We start from the raw sequence: 21,869 nt of genomic DNA on the forward strand, positions 1-21,869 counted from the left end.
CAGTTTTAATTTTAAATTTATAGAGTTGAAATGTTCAGATTTTTAAAACCTTGAAAATATGGACTCTGAAATATGCAAAACTAAATTTCAACTCTCTAGTTTTCTTTAACAGCTTGGGTACTCTGAGCATTGTGTTTGAAAAAATTTCCTCCACAAAAAAAAAAAAAATCTCATTTAGGTTAATCCTGATGCAGACTACAGATCCTGACTACATTATATCAGAGTAAAATCAACAGACCAATCGCCTAGGTTATGAACTCATTTCCAGATCCAACTGCAAAATAAAGCATCTCAAATAGGACTACTGCGGGCTGTGTAGAGCAGATAGCAAGACAAACAACAGCACAGTGGTTGCAACAGTTAAGTCCTTTGAAATAATTCACTAATACTTCAAAATATACTTTTAGTTCATGGCAAAAAGCTAAGTGCATGCTTTTCTTATCATCCCAACATCTGATCTTTTCAAAGACCATAGTCTTATTTCAGACTATCTGAATGTCCCTCAGCTCAAAGGCTCGTGATGAAGATTTCTTCAGTGATGGGAGATGCTCTGCTATATAGCAGGAATGAAAAAGAATCACCTAATCTACTTTTCAACAAGAACAAGACAAAAATTCTTGTTACTTTCATTTCCTTTCCTTGGTTTACCATGACAGGTAGAAAAGACCTAAAGCCATGACAGGACAGAAAGCTGTTAAAATATGTGGCATGAATGAGTGGAGATATACAAGTAACAGAGAAATAGTGAGAGTCAAACAGATGGAGGAGCTCACAGTACAACAGGCAATCCAGAACAATCCAGATAATCCAGAACCTAGGACACCACAGTCTACCAACCCTAACTTTATTAATGATACTATCATTATGACCTTTATTAGTCTGGTATTGTTTTATTTATCTTTGTAGCACCCAGGACATCTCAACTCCATTGTATCTCCTTCAGGTGTTCTGTTTTGCTTAATTGGGTTAGAATTAAATTAATACTCCAGCTATTTAGAAGGAAAAAAAAACAACAACTTACATTGCACAATAAAAGCTGTAAGTATTTCCCAGGTTTCATTACTGTACAACTGTGCAACCCTCTTTGAACCAGTAAGATTTAAAACTTTTCAAAGACTACACCTAGAAAAATGAAAACTATAAGCAAATCTCCCTGCAAGAGAGGCAGGTTTATCTTTCTCCTTAAAAAATCATATGACTATGGTCTACAAATCATGAATCATTGCAATTCTATATCAACTCCACAAAAATAAACCTGAAACAGTAGCCTTCAAAGTTAGTCCATAATCATGCAAATATTTCAATACTGTTGAAATTTTCTCAGATATTTTCTATACTTAAGTATAGTGCTTCTGTTTATATTTTCTTCTTGTTACTTGCCCTTTCATGTTTCTTTGCACTGGAGAGAAACATGGACGATACTAACTCAGTAGCACTTGCCTGCCGTGGATAAAGATCCATATTGCATAAACAATCTATCTGGCATCATTCCCAGAAGTGAGAGAACTCTGAAATAATCCCTAACCACAGACAGAGAGTTCTTTGAAAGTTGTAATAAAACTGAATGTAAAACTGGATTGGTGATTTCTCCTGTATACTACCACAAAGACTTTACTTGTACATTTGTCTCATCTCTTAATGATCTGAAAATGAAAGAAATTGAAATGCAAATCTGATTTAAAAATTCTTAATTGACTGTTTCTTCTAAAAGCAAAGCAAACCATAAAAAACAACCAACCAATATCTACTTCCCAAAACTTGAGGTCTCCCCATGAAGCATGCAAATATCTTGATGTAAAAACTCTGCAGACAGATTTTTTTTGGCAAAACCAATTCTGCTTCAGCTTCATATGTAAAGACAGATACACAGTATTTTTTCCTAACTTTGTAATATATGCTTTAACCTAATTTTAAGCAATTTAGTTTTCTTTAGAAGGCAACATGATTGTATTCTGTAGGAATTGTTCTTTATCAAAGAACATAGCAAAAGCTCTGCACTTGTCTTTCTTCTGATTCATTCATATCATCCTCTTTCTGCAGTGCTTCAAAAACACAACTCATTCAGCTCCACCTGCTGTCTTAAATCTTAAATCTTAAACTACAAACATAAAGATTTGTGGAGTTTCTTTCCTTATTTCTCCTTGAAAAAAACATACCTTAAAAACTGTTAAAGTCTCAGCTTCCAGAATTACAAAGTCTTGCTGCTTTCAACTGCTAGGTTCTGTACATGCACAATTTCTTTAATAACAGAGGTTGCCTAAACATACTGAACTTGCCTGCATGAACAGCTTTCCATTCAATTGGATAACTATGGAAGTGAAACCATAAAACACAATATGGGTTTTCTATCCATTTATGCTTCCTCTTCAGAGTAACATGAGCCCAGAAAATTATAGTATACAATTTTCCTTTTATAGAATGACTCCTATAATAGAGTGCTGCCTATTCATTGATCTTGAGAGCTGGCAATTTATGTGCTGTTAGAGGAGGCTGTAGAGTTATCTCAACATACAGAAAGGTCATCTCAAAAAAAAATAATTCAAGCCAATTAGGTATTAATAAATCCATAATCAATCTTTGTATTTTAGTTCACTGTTTTTGGTTCAGGCATGGATATGTGTTTTTTTCTCTTGGGAAAAAAAAAAGAATAAAATCTTTATTTTGCATTTGCTGCCTATGTTAAAGATGCTGGCTAAGCTGTCAGCTCATGGCTTGGATGGCAGCATTCTGTGCTGGGTTAGGAAATGGCTGGAGGGCCGAGCCCAGAGAGTGGTGGTGAATGGTGCCACATCCAGCTGGCAGCTGTCACTAGTGGTGTCCCTCAGGGATCAGTGCTGGGCCCCATCCTCTTTAACATCTTCGTAGATGATCTGGATGAGGGCATGGAGTCAGTCATCAGCAAGCTTGCAGATGACACTAAGCTGGGGGCAGATGTGACTGGGTTGGAGGGCAGAAGGGCTCTGCAGCGGGACCTTGACCGCCTGGACAGACGGGCAGAGTCCAGGGGGATGGCTTCAATAGCTCCAAGTGCAGGGTGCTGCACTTTGGCCACAGCAACCCCATGCAGAGATACAGATACATTTATAAATGAAAAAGGAATAAAAATCATTGATGCCCATGTGCTTGCACATTGCCTGAACTTTCTGGTCTCAGAGAAGACATTACTAAATTCACCTCCACTTAGAACACAAAAGATATGCCAAGGCAGTTTTCTACAGAAGTGCTAAATATGAACTCCTTTATGATTTCCATTTGATATCAATAGTACATGATTTTACTAAATATTTATCTCTCATAGTTTATATTATACTATAGTGATATCTATGTGTAAGAGCAAAGAGTTGTTATATGTTCTGATCAGAAGCAGAAAACAGGACAAATAGCTGCCAGGTTTTCAGAAGACAAGATCTGGGAACTACCAGGTCTTGGAACTCACAAATGATAACCAGAGCTTGCAGTATCATCCCTGTAATCAGAGGCTGGGATGCAGTGTTGGCTAAAAACAGTATGTGGAGCCAGCAATGACCTTGAAAGGCTCTGCAGAGGGCAGCCAGCCGCAAAGGGAGCTGAAGAATGATGCAGGCTCCCCTCGCTAGGGGGGTGCGCGACCACTGAAATCAACAATGTGCATGGGCAGTAGGGAAAGCCTTTGTGTAACAAGCTGTGAAACGAGGAGCTTGGTTCTCCTTGGTTCAGCCTTCTGGGACATAATGGACATAGGCCACAGAATTCTGAACACATATAAACCGAGAGCATAGGTAGGTGAGCTGGAGCAGCATCAGTCTTAACCACCATGATGGTGCGGTTCCTGGTAGGGATGCCTACCTTCTGAGATGGCAGCTGGCCAGCTTTGCTATCTATGCATCTCAGGAGCTCTGCTGGCCAGTGGGATAGGGTGAGTATAGCCTGCCCTTTGTTCAATAGAGCTACTCAGGATTGTTCCTCATGTCTTATTCAGCACTGTAGTTTCTCCCTATGGCTGTAGCATGTGAGCCATAGATAGTGTGGCTTCCAGCACACCTTTCTTGTTATGGTTTTAATGTTTAAACTAATGAAGAATTAAAACTGTACCCAGAGGGGGATACCCATGTGTGAGATCCTTCCCTGGTCCCAAAGAACTCACTGGAACACTATGGCATGAAAGTAAGAAAATATTTAATTCCTCAAACTAAGTAAATATGTAGTCTTAAAAAAATCCAAATCAATGCCTGAATCTTAAACTGGGTATGCTTAAACAAACATGCTTCACTTCATACAGATTTGAGTTCAAATACACACAAAGAACTTCAATATTTAAAATTGACATTTGGTGAATAAGCCTGCAAATTTGTTATTTCCTTTAAAGAATAATTTTCTGATTCAATATTCAGACTGGAGACATTTCCTGAAAGCTAGTTTGATCAAAAATCATTTTGTAGCTCTAACACACAAAATTTCATAAAAAGGCAGAGAACAAAAGATCAGAAGTGAAGAAAAATCTGTTGCTTCCTCCAGCTTCTACAACTACCCTGAAAGCAATCCACTACTGCCTCTTTTTATGCACTTTGTATCACCTTTCATTCTTTCAACAGGATCTTATCTCACAATTTTATCTGATAGGAACACAGGAATGACATATGTTGATTACTGTGTTATCAAGATTCACTTATACTTACTAACATTAGATTAATTAATGGTACAAAAGCAAAAAGCTAAACAGGACTGAAGTAGGAAGTGCACAAGAGATCACTGGAAAAGATCACTGAAGAATGCACAGAACAGAAAGGGACTCAAAATGCAAGGAAGCAGAGAGGTTCACTTTAGACTCTATTTCTACTGGGTTTTAGCACGACTGAGCACTTATGAGTCCAAACTCTTGCATCTGTGTTATTAGAACACAAGACTGTACATAGCTGCAGCATTAAGACAACTCTTAAGAAAGGAGTTAATGTATCAGGAGCATCTAATGCAAACCAAGTATACTCCATACTGGCTGACAGAGAGGCCAAACATGTCATGAGCAGTTAAACTAAGACTGTATGTTCCTTTTGGCCTGCAACACTTTCCTCATAGACTGTCAGGCACACAAATAGACTAGGGAGTCCTTTTCAGGAAGCTTTGATAAGATGTGCCAGGAGAGCAGATGGAAGTTGTAAGCAACCCTGAGATCAGAGTGCCTTTCTGTACTCTGAATGTCAGGGTGTCCTGTCGGCATCTCCAGTAGCAGACCAATTTAGTGATGTCCCCATGTAAAGGAACAGAGTTGGATCAGGGAAAATATTGGACATTTTTGTGGTCCGGGCCTCCCAGGCACAGTGTAGAGAGTGATTTTAGTTAGAGCTAAATAAAATTTCACCCGGGGAAGCCACACACTTCCATAGCCATTATTCCTGCAGTAACTTTTTCACCAGAATGTGCAGTTAGCTATCTGAATGGTCATTGAGTGTGGATCATTTTGGGAAGAGTTATCACCGAATCAAACTTTCAGAGAAATAGTGTAAGACTCACAAACACCATTATCACAATGCTGCTAGTTCCCAGAAATGGTATTTTTTATATGCTAATAAACATATCAACTAAACATAATAGCTTGGTGTCGGAGTGGCTGGAGAGCAGCCAAACAGAAAGGGATCTGGGGGTGCTGATCAATACCCGCCTGAACATGAGCCAGCAGCGTGCCCAGGTGGCCAAGAGAGCCAGTGGCATCCTGGCCTGCATCAGGAATGGTGTGGTCAGCAGGAGCAGGGAGGTCATTCTGCCCCTGTACTCTGCACTGGTTAGACTACACCTTGAGTCCTGTGTTCAGTTCTGGGCCCCCCAGTTTAGGAGGGACATTGAGATGCTTGAGCATGCCCAGAGAAGGGCAATGAGGCTGGAGAGAGGCCTTGAGCACAGCCCTACGAGGAGAGGCTGAGGGAGCTGGGATTGTTTAGCCTGGAGAAGAGGAGGCTCAGGGGTGACCTTATTGCTGTCTACAACTACCTGAGGGGAGGTTGTAGCCAGGAGGAGGTTGCTCTCTTCTCTCAGGTGGCCAGCACCAGAACAGGAGGACACAGCCTCAAGCCACGCCAGGGGAAATTTAGGCTTGAGGTGAGGAGAAAGTTCTTCACTGAGAGAGTCATTGGACACTGGAATGGGCTGCCCAGGGAGGTGGTGGAGTCGCCGTCCCTGGAGCTGTTCAAGGCAGGATTGGAGGTGGCACTTGGTGCCATGGTCTAGCCTTGAGCTCTGTGGTAAAGGGTTGGACTTGATGATCTATGAGGTCTCTTCCAACCTTGGTAATACTGTGATAATCAGTCCAACAATGAAACTCTATTTTCAAGTTATCTCCAAAGGCTTAATTTTAAACAGTGATAAGTTCAGAATCTATATGAATAACAATTTTTTTTAAAAAATATATAGTTCTTACAGCAATTCCTTTTGAAAAAGTAAATGCAGGAGTGTGATTCAAATTCTTAGGTCTCATTCTCTCCAATCACAAATTTGTTAATGACATCTAGTGGATAAAGTTAGTATTACTTTGAATTTTATAGAATAAATGAAAACCTGACCAAAAAAACAAACAAACAAACAAACAGATGCAACCCAAATTTACTAAAAAATGCAGTTACTTTATTGCAGTTGGTGATGCTAAGTAATTGCTGCTTCAATGGAACAAAATCATGTTAGTTGAGAAACCAGGTTCACCTTAAGAAGTAACCTGTACACAAATTCTCATTTCATGGAAGCACTCTCCTTGCCAGGGCTATTTCTAGTGACTTCAAAGAAATATAAGGGCTGCTACTATAATCTCTGACTTTAGCTGTTTCAACAACAAAGTAAAATGCATAATAATGCTAAAGAAATGGATCCTCACAATCAACTTTAAGGATTGTAACTTCTGTATTTGGTTCCTACGTGGTGCACAGAGAAAGCTGTTTCTTGTAGCTAGATCAAAAACATCTAAACGCTGAAAGGAACACTCAGAAAGCCTAGCCATTGGCAAAAGCAAAAGGTGTGTGGCTGTGCTACAAACCATAGTTAATGCATGTTAGCATTACAAAAACAAGTATTAGCCAACCCAGGGATCTCTTAGTCATCAGGTAAAGAGCAAGAGTTGCTAGAATTCGGCTCACTTCAGGAGCTGGCAAAACCACTGATAATCAGTCCTGGAACAAACCTCCTTAATTATTTTTTGTGCAGCCGCACAGACAAAATGGTCTACAGCCAGGTGGTCATGGCACTGCCAAGAGACATGGCAGATGTGACTTGGCACCTTTTCAGGAAGAAATAACTGAAGTTTCACCTCCTTTCTTCCCTGGAGTCTTCCACTTTTATTCTCTTTACAAGAAGGAGCCGTCAGTGACTTATGCACAGAACCTGCTTTTGTTTGAATGCCTTAAGCATATTTCAGGTATTTATTCCTACCAGGGAATTTAACAAAACACCTGATTTTTACCTGGAGGTAGAAACACGTATGAGAAGACAGATAAGGAGAAGACAAGCACTCATAATTAAGCAGTTCAGACTCCAGAAATGTAAATTGTTATGAGAGTATGTAAATTATTATGAGAAATGTAAATTATTATGATATTTATTAAGAAAGTGCTTGCCCACAGCTGAAATGTATCAGAAATGACCACTTTCAGAGTTCAGTGAAATATTTGTGTGTTTTTTGGGGGAGCCAGTTGCTCAAACTGGAGAAGAAAGATGAATCATGATTCCTGTGCTAAATATGTTCTAAGATATATTGGTCAAACTTGTATTGACATGTGATAAGAAAGACAAACTCACACTGACACACATGTAAAATCTCGCATGTGCTATTTCATCACAGTATCACACACGGTATCACAGTATCACACAGTATCACCAAGGTTGGAAGAGACCTCATAGATCATCAAGTCCAACCCTTTACCACAGAGCTCAAGGCTAGACCATGGCACCAAGTGCCACCTCCAATCCTGCCTTCAACAGCTCCAGGGACAGCAACTCCACCACCTCCCCGAGCAGCCCATTCCAGTGTCCAATGACTCTCTCAGTGAAGAACTTTCTCCTCACCTCAAGCCTAAATTTCCCCTGGTGTAGCTTGAGGCTGTGTCCTCTCATTCTGGTGCTGGCCACCTGAGAGAAGAGAGCAACCTCCTCCTGGCTACAACCTCCCCTCAGGTAGTTGTAGACAGCAATAAGGTCACCCCTGAGCCTCCTCTTCTCCAGGCTAAACAATCCCAGCTCCCTCAGCCTCTCCTCGTAGGGCTGTGCTCAAGGCCTCTCTCCAGCCTCGTTGCCCTTCTCTGGACACACTCAAGTATCTCAATGTCCCTCCTAAACTGGGGGGCCCAGAACTGAGCACAGTACTCAAGGTGTGGTCTAACCAGTGCAGAGTACAGGGGCAGAATGACCTCCCTGCTCCTGCTGACCACACCATTCCTGATGCAGGCCAGGATGCCACTGGCTCTCTTGGCCACCTGGGTACGCTGCTGGCTCATGTTCAGGCGGGTATTGATCAGCACCCCCAGATCCCTTTCTGTTTGGCTGCTCTCCAGCCACTCCGACCCCAGCCATACTCTTGTTTGAAATTATGTTTAGTACTAGAGTAGAAACATAGCTTCCAGAACTGCATTAAGCCATGCAATTTACCTTCTACCTTCCTGTGAGTAGGCAACACATGATTTCTCTTGATAAACTTTTCTCCTGTTTTTTGTAGAGATTCGTGGTAGAGGCATCAAGACTAAAACTGCCCTGCTGTTAGTGGAAACCAAAACCAGCTGTATTTTTCAGACTATAATACTATGACACGTGGTGGTTTCACAGCTTCTGAAAACATCAACTGAAAAAATGGAGTGTACCACAAAACCCAGCAAGTCAGTTATTTCATACATCTTGTATACATGTAAAACACAATGCATCTTTCTGCTCAGAGTCTGTGGCAGAAAAGGTAGGGGGTTGATTATTTTATTTTGTAATAAAGAATTCTGGATTAAAAAAAAACAACTTTGAGAATCTGAAGGCATTTCTGTTCACCAGGGCTACAGGAATCTACTTCAGTCATTGTCGACCAGACAGTTGTCCTGATCTGATTAAGAACAGAACTAATTCTGTTCAGATTTTACTCCATCTTTTACTCCATTTGCCACGGAGTCCAGTATGGAACTTCTGACACAGCACCAGTGGTGACAATAATGTAATTGCCATTGGGGAAGTTGGGTTCAATATTGGGTTTGTATATATTTAATTTTATTGCTATTGTTTTCATTGAAGTAGTTTAAGTTTTCTAATCCCTGAATCTCTGAATCTCTCTCTCCCTTAATCTTTCTCTTCTTTTTGGGAAATCAGAGATGTTAGTAGAGAGCTTCACTAGTATAATGGCTGGGGCACCTCTAACCCTTGATTTCAGTACATAAGAGTTCTCAGTAGTGAGACCTCTATATAAACTGCATCTTCAGAACATACATGAATATATATATATATATATATAAAGGTTTAGAACCAAACAGCATTATTATAGAACCTTTAAACAGACCCTTCTGCTTAAATAGCTCTTGTTATCTTCATCACACACTTCAAAAACCTATGGGAAGTTATTTGCATTAAACCCCAATAAACCTAAACTAATTTTTACTTTGAATAACTGTTATGGGAAGAACAAAATAGGCACTTGCTGAATAAACTATGCTATTAAAAAAACCCATGCTACTGCATATAAGTTGCATCTCTAAGAATTCTGTTGAACTATTCTGTTACAGCAGCTGAAAAAGGACAATCTAATTTTATTTTCTTAAGTTAAAATAATTTTCCTACTTCTACATTTTGTGTTCTTATGATGAAAAGGATTTCTATGGACTTAGAACACATGGAACAGACTTCTAGAAACCAAATTATGTTGAATTTGTTTCTGCAAGACCTTGAAATTTTCTTGAAAAATGCCAGGCATCTAATTCTAAGTCATAGAATCATAGAATCAAGCAGGTTGGAAGAGACCTCCAAGATCATCGAGTCCAACCTAATCCCCAGCCCTGTCCAGTCAACTAGACCATGGCACTAAGTGCCTCATCCAGTCTTTTCTTGAAGTCACTATATAGACCACAGCCTTGAGGAGAAACTGGAATGCAGGCAGCACCAGAAGTCACTGAATTTTCTGAAGTAATTTTAGGAACCAAATACTGTTTCCAGAGTTTATACTTGAGCAGGAGATCACGCACACAAACTCATGCAACCTTCCCAACAGCACTTCTCACAGGAGAGCTCCAGTGAAGGTTGACAGTAGGAGTTAATCTCATAGAATCATAGAATCAACCAGGTTGGAAGAGACCTCCAAGATCATCCAGTTCAACCTAGCACCCAGCCCTAGCCAGTCAACCAGACCATGGCACTAAGTGCCTCATCCAGTCTTTTCTTGAAGACCCCCAGGGACAGTGCCTCCACCACCTCCCTGGGCAGCCCATTCCAATGGGAAATCACTCTCTCTGTGAAGAACTTCTTCCTAATATCCAGCCTATACCTACCCTGGCACAACTTGAGACTGTGTCTCCTTGTTCTATTGCTGGTTGCCTGGGAGAAGAGGCCACCCCCCACCTGGCTACAATGTCCCTTCAGGTAGTTGTACTGACACTATATCCACAGGCTGCTTCAGGCACCTACAACTCTGCAGAAAAATACTTTAGAAACACATGCACAGGTTGAAATGTCTTTTTTTTTTTTTTCTAGGTATAGCTTGCTGATTTTATTGTGTGCCAGTATAAAGAGATATTGTTTGTTAACTGCAACCACAGGCCTGTAATAGAGTAGTAAGAACCAAACGGTAGTACAATACAGGTAGGTAAGCCTTTAAAGCAAGCTTTGAGTGAGTCCGTGCTCTCCTTTTGGTCAATTCTACACCAGTGTTCTCACCCTACTTCCACCTTAAGTCATCACGCAGTTACCTCATTAGCGGGGCACTTCAGACGCAGTAATTAACAACGAGCTGAACAAACCTTATGCCAATATCACACCTGCACCGTTAATGTCAGGTGAAGATTCACGTGGTTAATTCTGGTCACTAAGACGCGACTGTATCTACAGTGTAGCAGCTTTGAGAAACATGCCTGAACTGCTTGCGCTCCTCTGTCAAAAGCAGGCAGTAAAGCCCTTCAGACGACACGAACAGGCAGCCGCCGGGCCGCAGCCCGACCGCACAGCCGCGGAGACCCAAACGCCGCCGGGCCGCGGCCCGGCCGCACAGCCGCGGAGACCCAAACGCCGCCGGGCCGCAGCCTGGCCGCACAGCCGCGAACAGACAAACTCGGCCGGGCCGCGCAGGTTCCCCACACCCGCGCGGGCAGCGCACGGCACCCATTGGCTAAGCTCCGACGGGCGCCATTGGCTCGGAGGAGGGGGGCGGGGCGAGGCTAAGGCGGGCTTCAGCTCCGCTTCAGACGCTCTGCCGTGGGACCAGGCCTAGGGGTAAGCTGCTCTATTGCTCGGGTAGGAGGTGGTCGCCGCTGGCGGCGGAGCTCGCCACGTTTTGGCGTGAGCGTCTACAGCCTCTTGGCTACCGGGCGCTAGCGGCCGTTGGGGCCCTTCTTACCGTGGCCCGCTGGGGCGCCGCTGGGTGCTGGCAGGCGGGTGGCCTGCCGCCGGCCCCGCCCCGGTGCCTGCCCTCCGGCCGCAGGCTCCCTTTCCTGGCGCTCGGGCTTCTTGCCGTCCTCGGTTTAGCGGCGTGGCTGGGGAGGGGGCTTGCTGCAGGCGTGGTGCTTCAGGCTGTGGTCCTGCCTAGGCAGAGCCGTCCTCACTCGAGTCCTTGCTCCAGTCTCGGTAGAGCGCGGCTGGTAGGAGAAATATCTACACCATGCAACTTATTCTTTTGACTTCGGAACGCTTTCTTGTACCTGCCGCTACCCGAGCCCGTTTTACATGTGCAGATTTCCACATTAGCTGTTTCCCAGTTGATGGTTCTTCCCGTTGCACGTGTTTCTTTGTTTCCCTACGAAATGTTCTCGAATCAGATGCTGTATAGGTATTGTGCCAAATGCGAAAAGCAAAGTTCTTTAGTAATAAGCACGTTGAGACTGGGAAGTGAAAGAGAAGCAGAACAGCGTGACTTTTGTTTGGTGTCGTGTGTTTTAATCTCGTAGGACCATGCTTCAGGAAGCTGCACACGGAAAATGGACAGTATCTAGCAGCGATGAAAGTGCTGAGGAAAATTCTGACAGTGAGAAGCCATCTACATCGTCACCATTGGATGCTGCACTTGACAGAGCAAGTGGTCCGCAATATCCGTGCTCTGAAGCCAGGAAAGCTGCTTACAAGAGGAAAGGTTCTCCCCTGAAGCTCAATGATAAAAGTTTTTCTGCAGACGTACCTCCAGCAGTAAAACAGAAAACTAGCCAAGAGGGCTTAGGCTGGTGTCTTTCTAGTAGTGATGAAGAGCCTGATGAAAAGCACGCTCGCAAGGAAACACTGAAAGAAGAAAAATGTGATGTTGTCAAAGAAGATCCTCTGAGTCTTTGCAAAGATGAGAAACTGTCAGAGACTCGGAAATTGGACAAGTATAATGAAACACCTAGTGAAGCCCAAGATGCCTGGGATTTGTTGAATGGGGAGAACCCTTTCAGATTTTTTCTCACTAAAGTCAGAGGAATTGAACAACGCTATAATTCTGGAGCTCTGCACATAAAAGGTGAACAAGTGGCTTCTGTAGAAGTAGGCTTTTGGGAGACTTGTTTGCAAAAGAATGCTCATTTTTAGTCCATGGGTATTGATAATACATATACTCATTGGTGTACCTGACACTTCATAGCCTGAATGTGCAAGTTGTAGGAATTGCATCCATTATCTTTGCTTTTCTCTTTTAGAAGTACAGAGTATAAGGAATTAGTTCAGTGATACTGCTTCTATTGCAACTTCTAATTAGGCTGTGCAAATCTAGTGTGCATTTAGCAAAGGTGGTGGTGCTTCTTATTGCTGCTTTTTCTCCCATTTAATCCGGGAAAACTGCTTACCTTTGTGACTCAAATGAGGTGCACTTCCTCTGTGCCCAACCACCCTTCCTGAGTAGTTTACTTGCATTTGTCTTCATGTTGCCGAGTTTAGACTTGGTAATCCACTATTACTAGATGCAGAGCAAGATAGCTGTTCTGAAGTTCTGGGGCTGGGATTCATAGGCCCACTCCACTTCCACTAGAATGAGTGTAAGTCAAGGTGGAATGCTTTCTTCTTTGTATGATACTGATGCTTCAGGAATGCTATGTAGTTGTAGCTTGATGGAAGGGGGAACACCTCTGTGCACCTGTAAACATGCTGTCATTCAGAAATGGAATCTCGTGATAAGACACAATCAGAAACAAACGTTAGTAAGAGATTTTTGCACAGAAATACAGAAAAGTGAGATGGAAGAGATCGGTAGTCCATTGAAGGCAAGCAAATCACTAGACCTCTGCAGTTAGGCTGTAACTTTTCCTTACGCTGTTAAGCTGTGCTACTTAGGAGCACTGATGATTGATATCAGTCTGGTGTCAGAGACCTCAATTTCTTGGTTGCTGTATGTCTTTATCTGCTTTGTGAATTCTTTGTGGCTTTTGTCCACTCTCTTAGGAGTAGCTGTCCTGCTGAGTGATAAGTTGAGCTGGTGAAGGGTCTGAGTTTTCAGTTTGGTTAACCTGCAAGCTGAGTTCTGTAGAGATAGTCCATGAAATATTGTAGAATGTGTTTTCAAGTTTTTGCTGTGTTTCAACTCCTGGGGGTATAAATCAGTTGAATTAATTTTGTGTGGTGCCATGAATGAACTAGGGATATACATATTTTACAGTCAGTCTGCAACGATACGTCTTCAAGCATCGACTATGCCATTACAGCTCCTACCATGCCACAGTTTCTCTGAGGGAGGGAGCAGTGTGATGTTCCTATGTGTGTGTGATTTTAGTGTTTCTCTTGCTGAATTTCTAATATTTGGTTTTGACTTTGAGAGAATTAATCCTTCTCGTAAAAAGCGAGTAAGGGTTTCACAGAAGAATTGGTTACTTTAATACTAAAACTAGTAAACTTAGTAGCAAATCTCTGTTACGCTGTCTGTGAACAGTCTGGTGCCCATGTTGTGGTAGCTATCAAACTGTTCAAGGTGTGAAATGCTTACTTGAACTTTTTACTTATATATGCTTTAATGTTTTTAATAGATATTTTGTCTCCTCTCTTTGGGACTCTTGTATCTTCTGCCCAGGTGAGTTTCCTGTTTGCTGCGCTGATTTCGCTTGCTTGTTTCACTGTATGAACCTTAGACTGTGTTTGTGCAGTGCAGCTGATAGTAGCAGGGAATTTGTTAAAATGCAGAGACCTCTTAGGTGTTGTTAGCTATACAGCAATGTATTGAAATATAAACATCATTCCATGTTCTGTTTAGAATTCAGACAGATAATAGGAGCTTTCCTGTTTTGGGGAATATGCAACTGAAAATGCCTGTTTATGTCCATGTAAATTATTTTTTAAAGAAAAAAAATGCAATTTAGTAACATTTTTTTGTGTAGTAGCTTTTGCTGCCGTGTGTGGTATAAGCACATGGCAATGAGATCATGAACAAAAAGCTTTTTTCTTCTGTGTATGTGATGCTTTTCCCTGCAAGTTCAATTTTATGAGCACTAATGCATGCTTTTGAATAGTTCATCTCTGACTTGTTAACAGGCATGAAAGAAAGCTTATGAAATTCAAAATACTCCTGTTTTTAAAACATTGTGTTTATAATGTAAGTGATGAATGATGGCTTTCTGTGGGATGCCTTTTTTGCTGTGTGTAGTTCTTTGTTCCGACAAACTCCTTTTTCTTTTTAACGAGTCTGTTTTCTTATGTACCAGTTTAACTACTGTATAGACGTGGGATGGCTTGTAAGACAGTATCCACTGGAATTCAGGTATTCTTGGTTTACAAAGGTTATATGATACAGTTTCCACGTTTATTCTGTTCATGCAAGTTTCTGCTACAAGTGAATCGCGCTTGTTTGCAGTTGCAGGCTGTTGCTGTAGTTGTAGACAGCTGCTTTTCTTTGTATGCTTATTCCACAGTTGAAAAGGCACAAGAAATCAACAATACAAAACAGTTAAATGGCCAGAGTTCAGTGTGCTTGATTTCAGATTTTTATTAATTAATGCTTAATATTAAGTGTTAATCCATACTTAATATATATTAACGCATTAGGAGGTCCCGCTGTGGGCAATGATGCAATGTAGCCTTTAACTGGTAGAGATGGAGCACAGCCTCAAGCTACGTCAGGGGAAATTTAGGCTGGAGGTGAGGAGAAAGTTCTTCACTGAGAGAGTCATTGGACACTGGAATGGGCTGCCCGGGGAGGTGGTGGAGTCGCTGTCCCTGGAGCTGTTGAAGGCAGGATTGGAGGTGGCACTTGGTGCCATGGTCTAGCCTTGAGCTCTGTGGTAAAGGGTTGGACTTGATGATCTATGAGGTCTCTTCCAACCTTGTTGATACTGTGATAAGAAGCTTTTTGCTGTACAGCTTAGTGAGCCAAGAGCAAGGTAATGCAAGAGAAAGGAGGGACTGTAGGAAGGGCACAGGAAAACTAAGTAAAAATTATCAGAAAGAGATTGTCATTAAAGCAATTTTTTTCTTAAATCCTTTGCTGATAATTGCAACCTCCTGCATGCAAAGTGAGAAAATGGCATACAGTTTTCTCCTTTTCTCTCTTTTTTGCATTTTACTAGAGCAGTAGAACAGAGTATTAGGAAGTGAACATAAAAGTGCTGCTAGAATAGACCTAGTCCTATCCTTTTCCCTCTCATTCTTCCCATCTTCTCTGCAAGGTAGTAATGTTTGAATTGCCTTGGATACACACTGTGTATATTGGCACTTCCAAGAGCTTTTTTGTCCATTGTCAGCTATACAGATGAGTTCCTTTCAAGATCATGTATTATTAGTTTTTTTGTTTCACTTTTTTTCAATGCAGTTTTTTTGTGTCTTTCTCTTAGAGGTTCTATTGTCATTAGTGCTTTTTTGAGCTAGTTAAGGCATATAGATTTTATTGCTGTCTTACTGCTGCACTATCAAATTTTAAATTCCAGAAGTCTTAGCTCTCTGAAGGCGTGTTTTAAACTGATTGCTAACTCATTTTAGATTTTAATGTTAGTCTCTTTTTTTTGTTTTAAGGAAGAAGCCACTGTTAATAATTCATGGTGAAAAGAGAGAATCCAAAGCTGAACTACTTGCACAAGCACGTCCTTATGAGAACATCAGCTTTTGTCAGGTAATTAACATTTGTATTATTAAGCTATCTGTACTCAAAATCTTGTTATGGATGTAAAAAGACACACATTTTATGACAAATTAATAACATTGTTATGCTTTAAGGAGCATGCTTGCCAGGAAGCGAGGTTGTAGCCAGGTGGGGGTCAGTCTCTTTTCCCAGGCAACCAGCAACAGAACAAGGGGACACAGTCTTAAGTTGTGCTAAGGGAGGTATAGGCTTGATATTAGGAGGAGTTCTTCACAGAGAGAGTGATTTCCCATTGGAATGGGCTGCCCAGGGAGCTGGAGTTGTTGTTCCTGGAGGTGTTCAAGAAAAGACTGGATGAGGCACTTAGTGCCATGGTCTAGTTGGTTGGCTAGGGCTGGGTGCTAGGTTGGGCTGGATGATCTTGGAGGTCTCTTCCAACCTGGTTGATTCTATGATTCCTCGTTTTCTGTGATTATGATAGATTTTCACCCACAAAACGTATACAGAGCTGCTGTTCACTAAAGTATAGGGCTTGTGGAAGAACTTCATACCTCCACTTACGTTATATACACAATCTTGTTGCGGCTGAAAAGGAAGCATTATTTCTGTAAAGTGCAGAACTTGGTTCTAGTGTTACTATAATCTTAAATTTCATCAAATCATTATTAATTCAAACATGTTTCACAAGACACTGCTGTTAAGGTAGTCTCCATAATATGGTTAAAACTGCTAGCAGTGCCTGGCATATGCCACTTTATCTCTGATGTTACACCCACTCTTTTGCTGTCCATGAGTTGTGAAGTCATTGGCTTTAGCCTCAGAGAGATGCAATTATGGCAACATACTGGTGTTTTAGGATCTTGCTGGGTGATGATGTGAATGTCTTACTTGAGAGGATGATGACCTTGGAATTTTCTTTCTACTCAGGAAGTCTGCCAACTCTTCCTAGAGATCACTGTGTTGTTGCCAAATATAATGAATTCTCAAGGCCAGGACTTCTGGGCTGAGGTGTGCTGTACTCATCAGGTGTTTTCACTAAGTTGTGGAGTAGCAATAATTTTAGATTAGGGTATCATGTTTGGTAACAATAAGTTCATGGTTTTGCATGTAGAGTTTCCTTTTCATCCACAAAATGAATTTGAGTGTAATATCTCCCACATAAACTCGTCAGTGTCATTAATACTTATAGCTGGGGGAAATGGCAGTTGTGATAGTTTTCCTATTTGAGTATACTGCTTCAGATTCTTCTGGTAGACTGCATGCCTTCCATTACGTTTGTATGCTGAAATGAAATGTAACATTTTTATCTTCTACTGCATGCCCATAACAACTAGGCACCATTTTGGAGCCATCACTGGCTTAAGATATTTTCTTAACACCTGTAACTCATGTTTCATTTTTTCCTTAGAAACTGTTGTAAATATGCTTTTGATCTGTTTTTAATAAGAGGAAAGCATTTTTCTTTCTGGCTTTTGTTGTTTTCTTTGCAACATTAAGCTAGTTGTAACAGTTACTGTCTGCATCAGAATCAGAGAGGAATTAAGCTTAGGACCTCTGGAGGTTGTTGTTGTCTAGTCTAGCTCTCCTCTATTTCCTGAATTTCCATTGTTTGTGCCTCTGGTCCTGTCACTGGGCACCACTGAAAAAGAACCTGCCTCCCTCTTCCTTGTATCTTCAGGTATTTATACACCCTGATCAGGTCCCCTCTGAGCTTTCTGTTCTCCAGGCTGAATAGTCCCAGCTCTCTCAGCCTTTCCTCAAAGGAGAGCTATTCCAAATCATCTTCACTGGATTCTGCAGTACGTCCATGTCTCCTACAAAAATGTACTGCACTTGTGGCCTCACCAGTACAGAACAGAGAGGAAGGATCACCTCCCTTGACCTGCTGGCAATGCTCCTTGTGCAGCCCAGGGTAATTAGTCAGCCTTTGCTGCAAGGACACATTGCTGGCTTCTCTTCAACCTGAGGTTCAACAGGAACCTCAGGTCCTTTTCTGAAAATACTGCTTTTAAGAGACCAGAAGTCCTACTGGAGCAGATCCAGCAAAGAGTCACTGTAACACTTAAACTTTAACTTCTAGAAATCAGTATATTTGAAGTTGTTGAGCAGAAAAGTAATGTATTTTGTAAACTGTCCACTAGAGAGCAGTGATATGAAACAAAATGAGGAAGCACCTCTCTAACATTCTTGCATGTAGGAATGCACAATGGGAATTTTTAATGATCGACTTCTCAATTTTATAGGCTAAATTGGATATTGCATTTGGAACTCACCACACGTAAGTAACAGCTATTAAGCAGAAAACTCCCATTCTAAAGATGTCCAAAGAGTTGATACATGCAGTTAGCGTGATTGGACTACCAACTAGTGCTTAGTATTTTAAAGTATTTATGGGATAGGAAGATAAATTATTACTGTTTATGAAAGCATAATTCTGAAAGCCTAATGTTCACTAATGAAGTTAAAGTTGTGTCTTTTGGGTACTACGTGTATTGGTTTTGTTTACCTGCAAGCTATTTTAAAGCTGCAAAATTGGGTTTCATAGAAATTGCTGAGCCTTAAAGGAAAATCCTAATTATTTTACTTTTATAAGTGATAGGATTGTTTTAGTTCAAGGCAACAAGTCATCTATTAGGTACATGTGAGATTTTCAAGTCAGCAAATTGCAGACACTGGCTGCAATGTTTTGATGTTGAAGCTATAATGCAGGCTTGATCAGTCATTGGCACTTTGGACACAACACTGATTTACTGCTCAGTTGTAGTTACTGTGAAGATCTGGAAATAATTACTAATTTTTGGGATCTTTTCAAAGAGAAAAGTTATTTGATGCTATAGAAGTGTCACAAAAGGAACTTTGTGAGTTGCAAACTACCGATAAGAACAGGTTTAATCTCATGTTTTAGAGCAAAACTCAGGGCACTGATGTTTTTTTTAATCAGTTCTTTAACTCATTTTGTAAAATGTGCCATCACATTAAAACATTGTTCTGAAATGCTTATTTAAGGTAGAAAGTATACAGTCAAATGCAAATAAAGGAAAGAAATCAGCATGTTAAAAATTATTCTTTCTCAGGGAGAGAAATGGTAAAAATTAAGGCTGTGTTTCTAACTGATATTTTTTTAAAGCTTTAGCTTACTTTCAATTAAACTGGCAGATGTCATTCTCTGTATGTAGTAGTGTATTTCTGGATATTCTGCTGCAGATTAAAGATGAGACTGTAGCAGATCGTAAATGGGATCTCGATGGGTAATGAAACAATTTTGTCCCAAGAGAAACGCAACAAGTTTCATCCCATCAAATACAAAGACTTAAATTCATGTCATTCCTGTTGCATAATATCAAACCTAAGTTACATGTTAGTGAGGAGTTTGTAGTTGGTTTTTTTGGTCAGTTACCACATTTATATAGCACTTTATTTTGCTGTAAAATATTTATTCTACTGTAATATTCTACCTGTGCTTGTCTCATGGCATAAAGCAATAATGGGGAACTGTTTTGTGTTCGAGGGCCTTGCACATTGTATAAGCACAGGGAAACTTGGTGAAAGTACTTGAATATTAGTTGCTGCAGAAATTACTGAATAAATCACTGTCTAAATTTGAGTCTGATATGATTTTTTTTGTGTAGCAGTATCTCCATGGGACAGCAATGAAAATAAGCATGTTTTTCCTTGCTTTTCACTTCTGAGCATTGGTTTCTATGGAAACTATCTCATCCTTCAGGGTCACATGGCTATGCTGCCTTTACACAACTACTGAAAACTTGTATATGAAAATGTAAGCACCTGTGCTACAAGAAAATACTGATGTCTGTTTTTAACTCAGTTGCTGGTTTTAAAACTTGAGTTTGGATTAATGGTAGAAAAATAGTGCTCTTTTTGCCATTCCAGTAGTTAGTTACTGACATACCTTCTTTTATTGTAGAAGTTGTCAGTTCAAGAGAAAAGAATTGTGTTTTAATAAATTCAGGACTAAGTAAAGGCCCTTTAACTGAAGAACATGGCAAGTATAGGAAGTGTTCTGCAAGTACTCCTTTTTGCTTTGGGAAATGATTTGCATGAGATGCTAAGCTGTACTCAAATACATTGTACAATGGCTACGATGAAATATATGGGGCTAGTCTAGTAACTGCTGTGTATGTCACACACATGGATTGAAGTCTAAAGCAGAACAAATATTCTAAAAATAATTATCTTGGAACATTTTAATGAATTATTTATTTCCTACACTGTGTACTTGAAATAGACGAAGTACTATGTCTTTTTCAAGGAAAATGATGTTATTGCTCTATGAAGAAGGTCTTCGAGTAGTGATACATACATCCAATCTTATTGCTGAAGATTGGCACCAGAAAACTCAGGGGTAAGTAACACCCTCTAGCAGGACTATATTTGCTTTAATGTTTTATACAAGGATCTGGTACTGCTGTAGACAATATACTAGGTCAGGTGATGCAATGCTACAAGTCTTACACTCTTAAGATGGAGCTATCCTGCAAAAACAAGATAAAAAAATATATGCAAACCAGGAACAGTGGTAGCTGTTTAAGTCTTTACTTGCTTTCTGCTCTAAATTATGTGCTGAGATGAATTATGTCTTTTATTATGCCATACTGTCTCTTTGTGAATCATAGAATCAACCAGGTTGGAAGAGACCTCCAAGGTCATCCAGTCCAACCTATCCCCCAGCCCTAGCCAGTCAACTAGACCATGGCACTAAGTGCCTCAGCCAGGCTTTTCTTGAACACTTCCAGGGACGGTGCCTCCACCACCTCCCTGGGCAGCCCAAAAAATACTACCTAGCTATAAAATGTTTTATGCAAATCTGTAGCAACTATTTTAAACTTATTTTAATAGTGCAAGCATAATATGAGTGTAAAAATGTTCTGCTTCTGCTGTGACTGTATCAAGAATGTAACCTGGTAAATGCTGGGCGCTATTGGTTCCTTGACAGAGTAGATAAGCATTATTCACTCGGTGTCCTTTCCATGAAGGAAATTTTTCTTCCTGTTTGTTTTGTTCGGTAGACACTTTTAAGGTTAACTCCCAGCTTGTGACATAGTTTTGTTGAGAGCACAGAAAACAGGACTAGGTGACATGTTAATATAAGGTACTTCAACCTCTTAATTTTCTTCGCTATTTTTATGGGAGCGTTTTTTAGTTAGATCCCCACAGTAACTCAGGGTGTAAGATTGCTTTGAAACTTAATTGAAAATGGCTTTTCAGAAGTTGCTATCACCTTGACATCCATTTTGCTACCCTTAAATGTGGCAAGGTTTTGAGGCTTTTCAGTTATCTGAGGCAAGCTCTTGAAAGTTTTGAATGGCAAAAGCGTAACTACTGTATTTTTTGTCTTTGAATCTTTCACTTGGGGATGGCTTTATCTTTTGGTAGTTAGCTTCTCAGAAAGCCATTAAGGCATATTTGCCCTAATTGTCAAACATGGGAAATATGTTTCTTTCTAGCTTTTGCACACTGCAGTAATACGCAGTATCACCAATAGAATGATTCACTGTATCCTCTGTTTTGTAAGCTTCTGAATTCTAAAAGATAGTGTTAATGTGTTGTAAAGTTGATAATGCAGAACCTTTTGTTTCCACAGCTACAATATGTGACTAGGAAGAAATAATACATGTTTTCCATGTGTAGTGTCCACTCTGTTTTGTTTTCATAGAAGTTCTAGAGGAAAAGTTATTGTGGGCTTTCCTCAAACAATGCA

General features: G+C 40.6%; 1 protein-coding gene across 1 annotated transcript in view; it reads left to right on the forward strand.

The window, feature by feature from the left end:
* The first annotated feature begins 12,071 nt into the window (after window positions 1–12,071).
* TDP1 (tyrosyl-DNA phosphodiesterase 1) overlaps window positions 12,072–21,869 on the forward strand; it is a 47,399-nt gene continuing 37,601 nt past the window's right edge. Inside the window, exons 1-6 of the mRNA XM_064151433.1 lie at window positions 12,072–12,616; window positions 14,109–14,152; window positions 14,781–14,836; window positions 16,084–16,180; window positions 18,394–18,428; window positions 20,421–20,513. Coding sequence (XP_064007503.1) covers window positions 12,076–12,616; window positions 14,109–14,152; window positions 14,781–14,836; window positions 16,084–16,180; window positions 18,394–18,428; window positions 20,421–20,513 — 866 coding nt within the window. The 5' untranslated portion in view covers window positions 12,072–12,075. The remainder of the gene's footprint in view (window positions 12,617–14,108; window positions 14,153–14,780; window positions 14,837–16,083; window positions 16,181–18,393; window positions 18,429–20,420; window positions 20,514–21,869) is intronic.

This window comes from Pogoniulus pusillus, chromosome 1 (assembly GCF_015220805.1).
Source record: "Pogoniulus pusillus isolate bPogPus1 chromosome 1, bPogPus1.pri, whole genome shotgun sequence".
NCBI lineage: Eukaryota > Metazoa > Chordata > Aves > Piciformes > Lybiidae > Pogoniulus > Pogoniulus pusillus.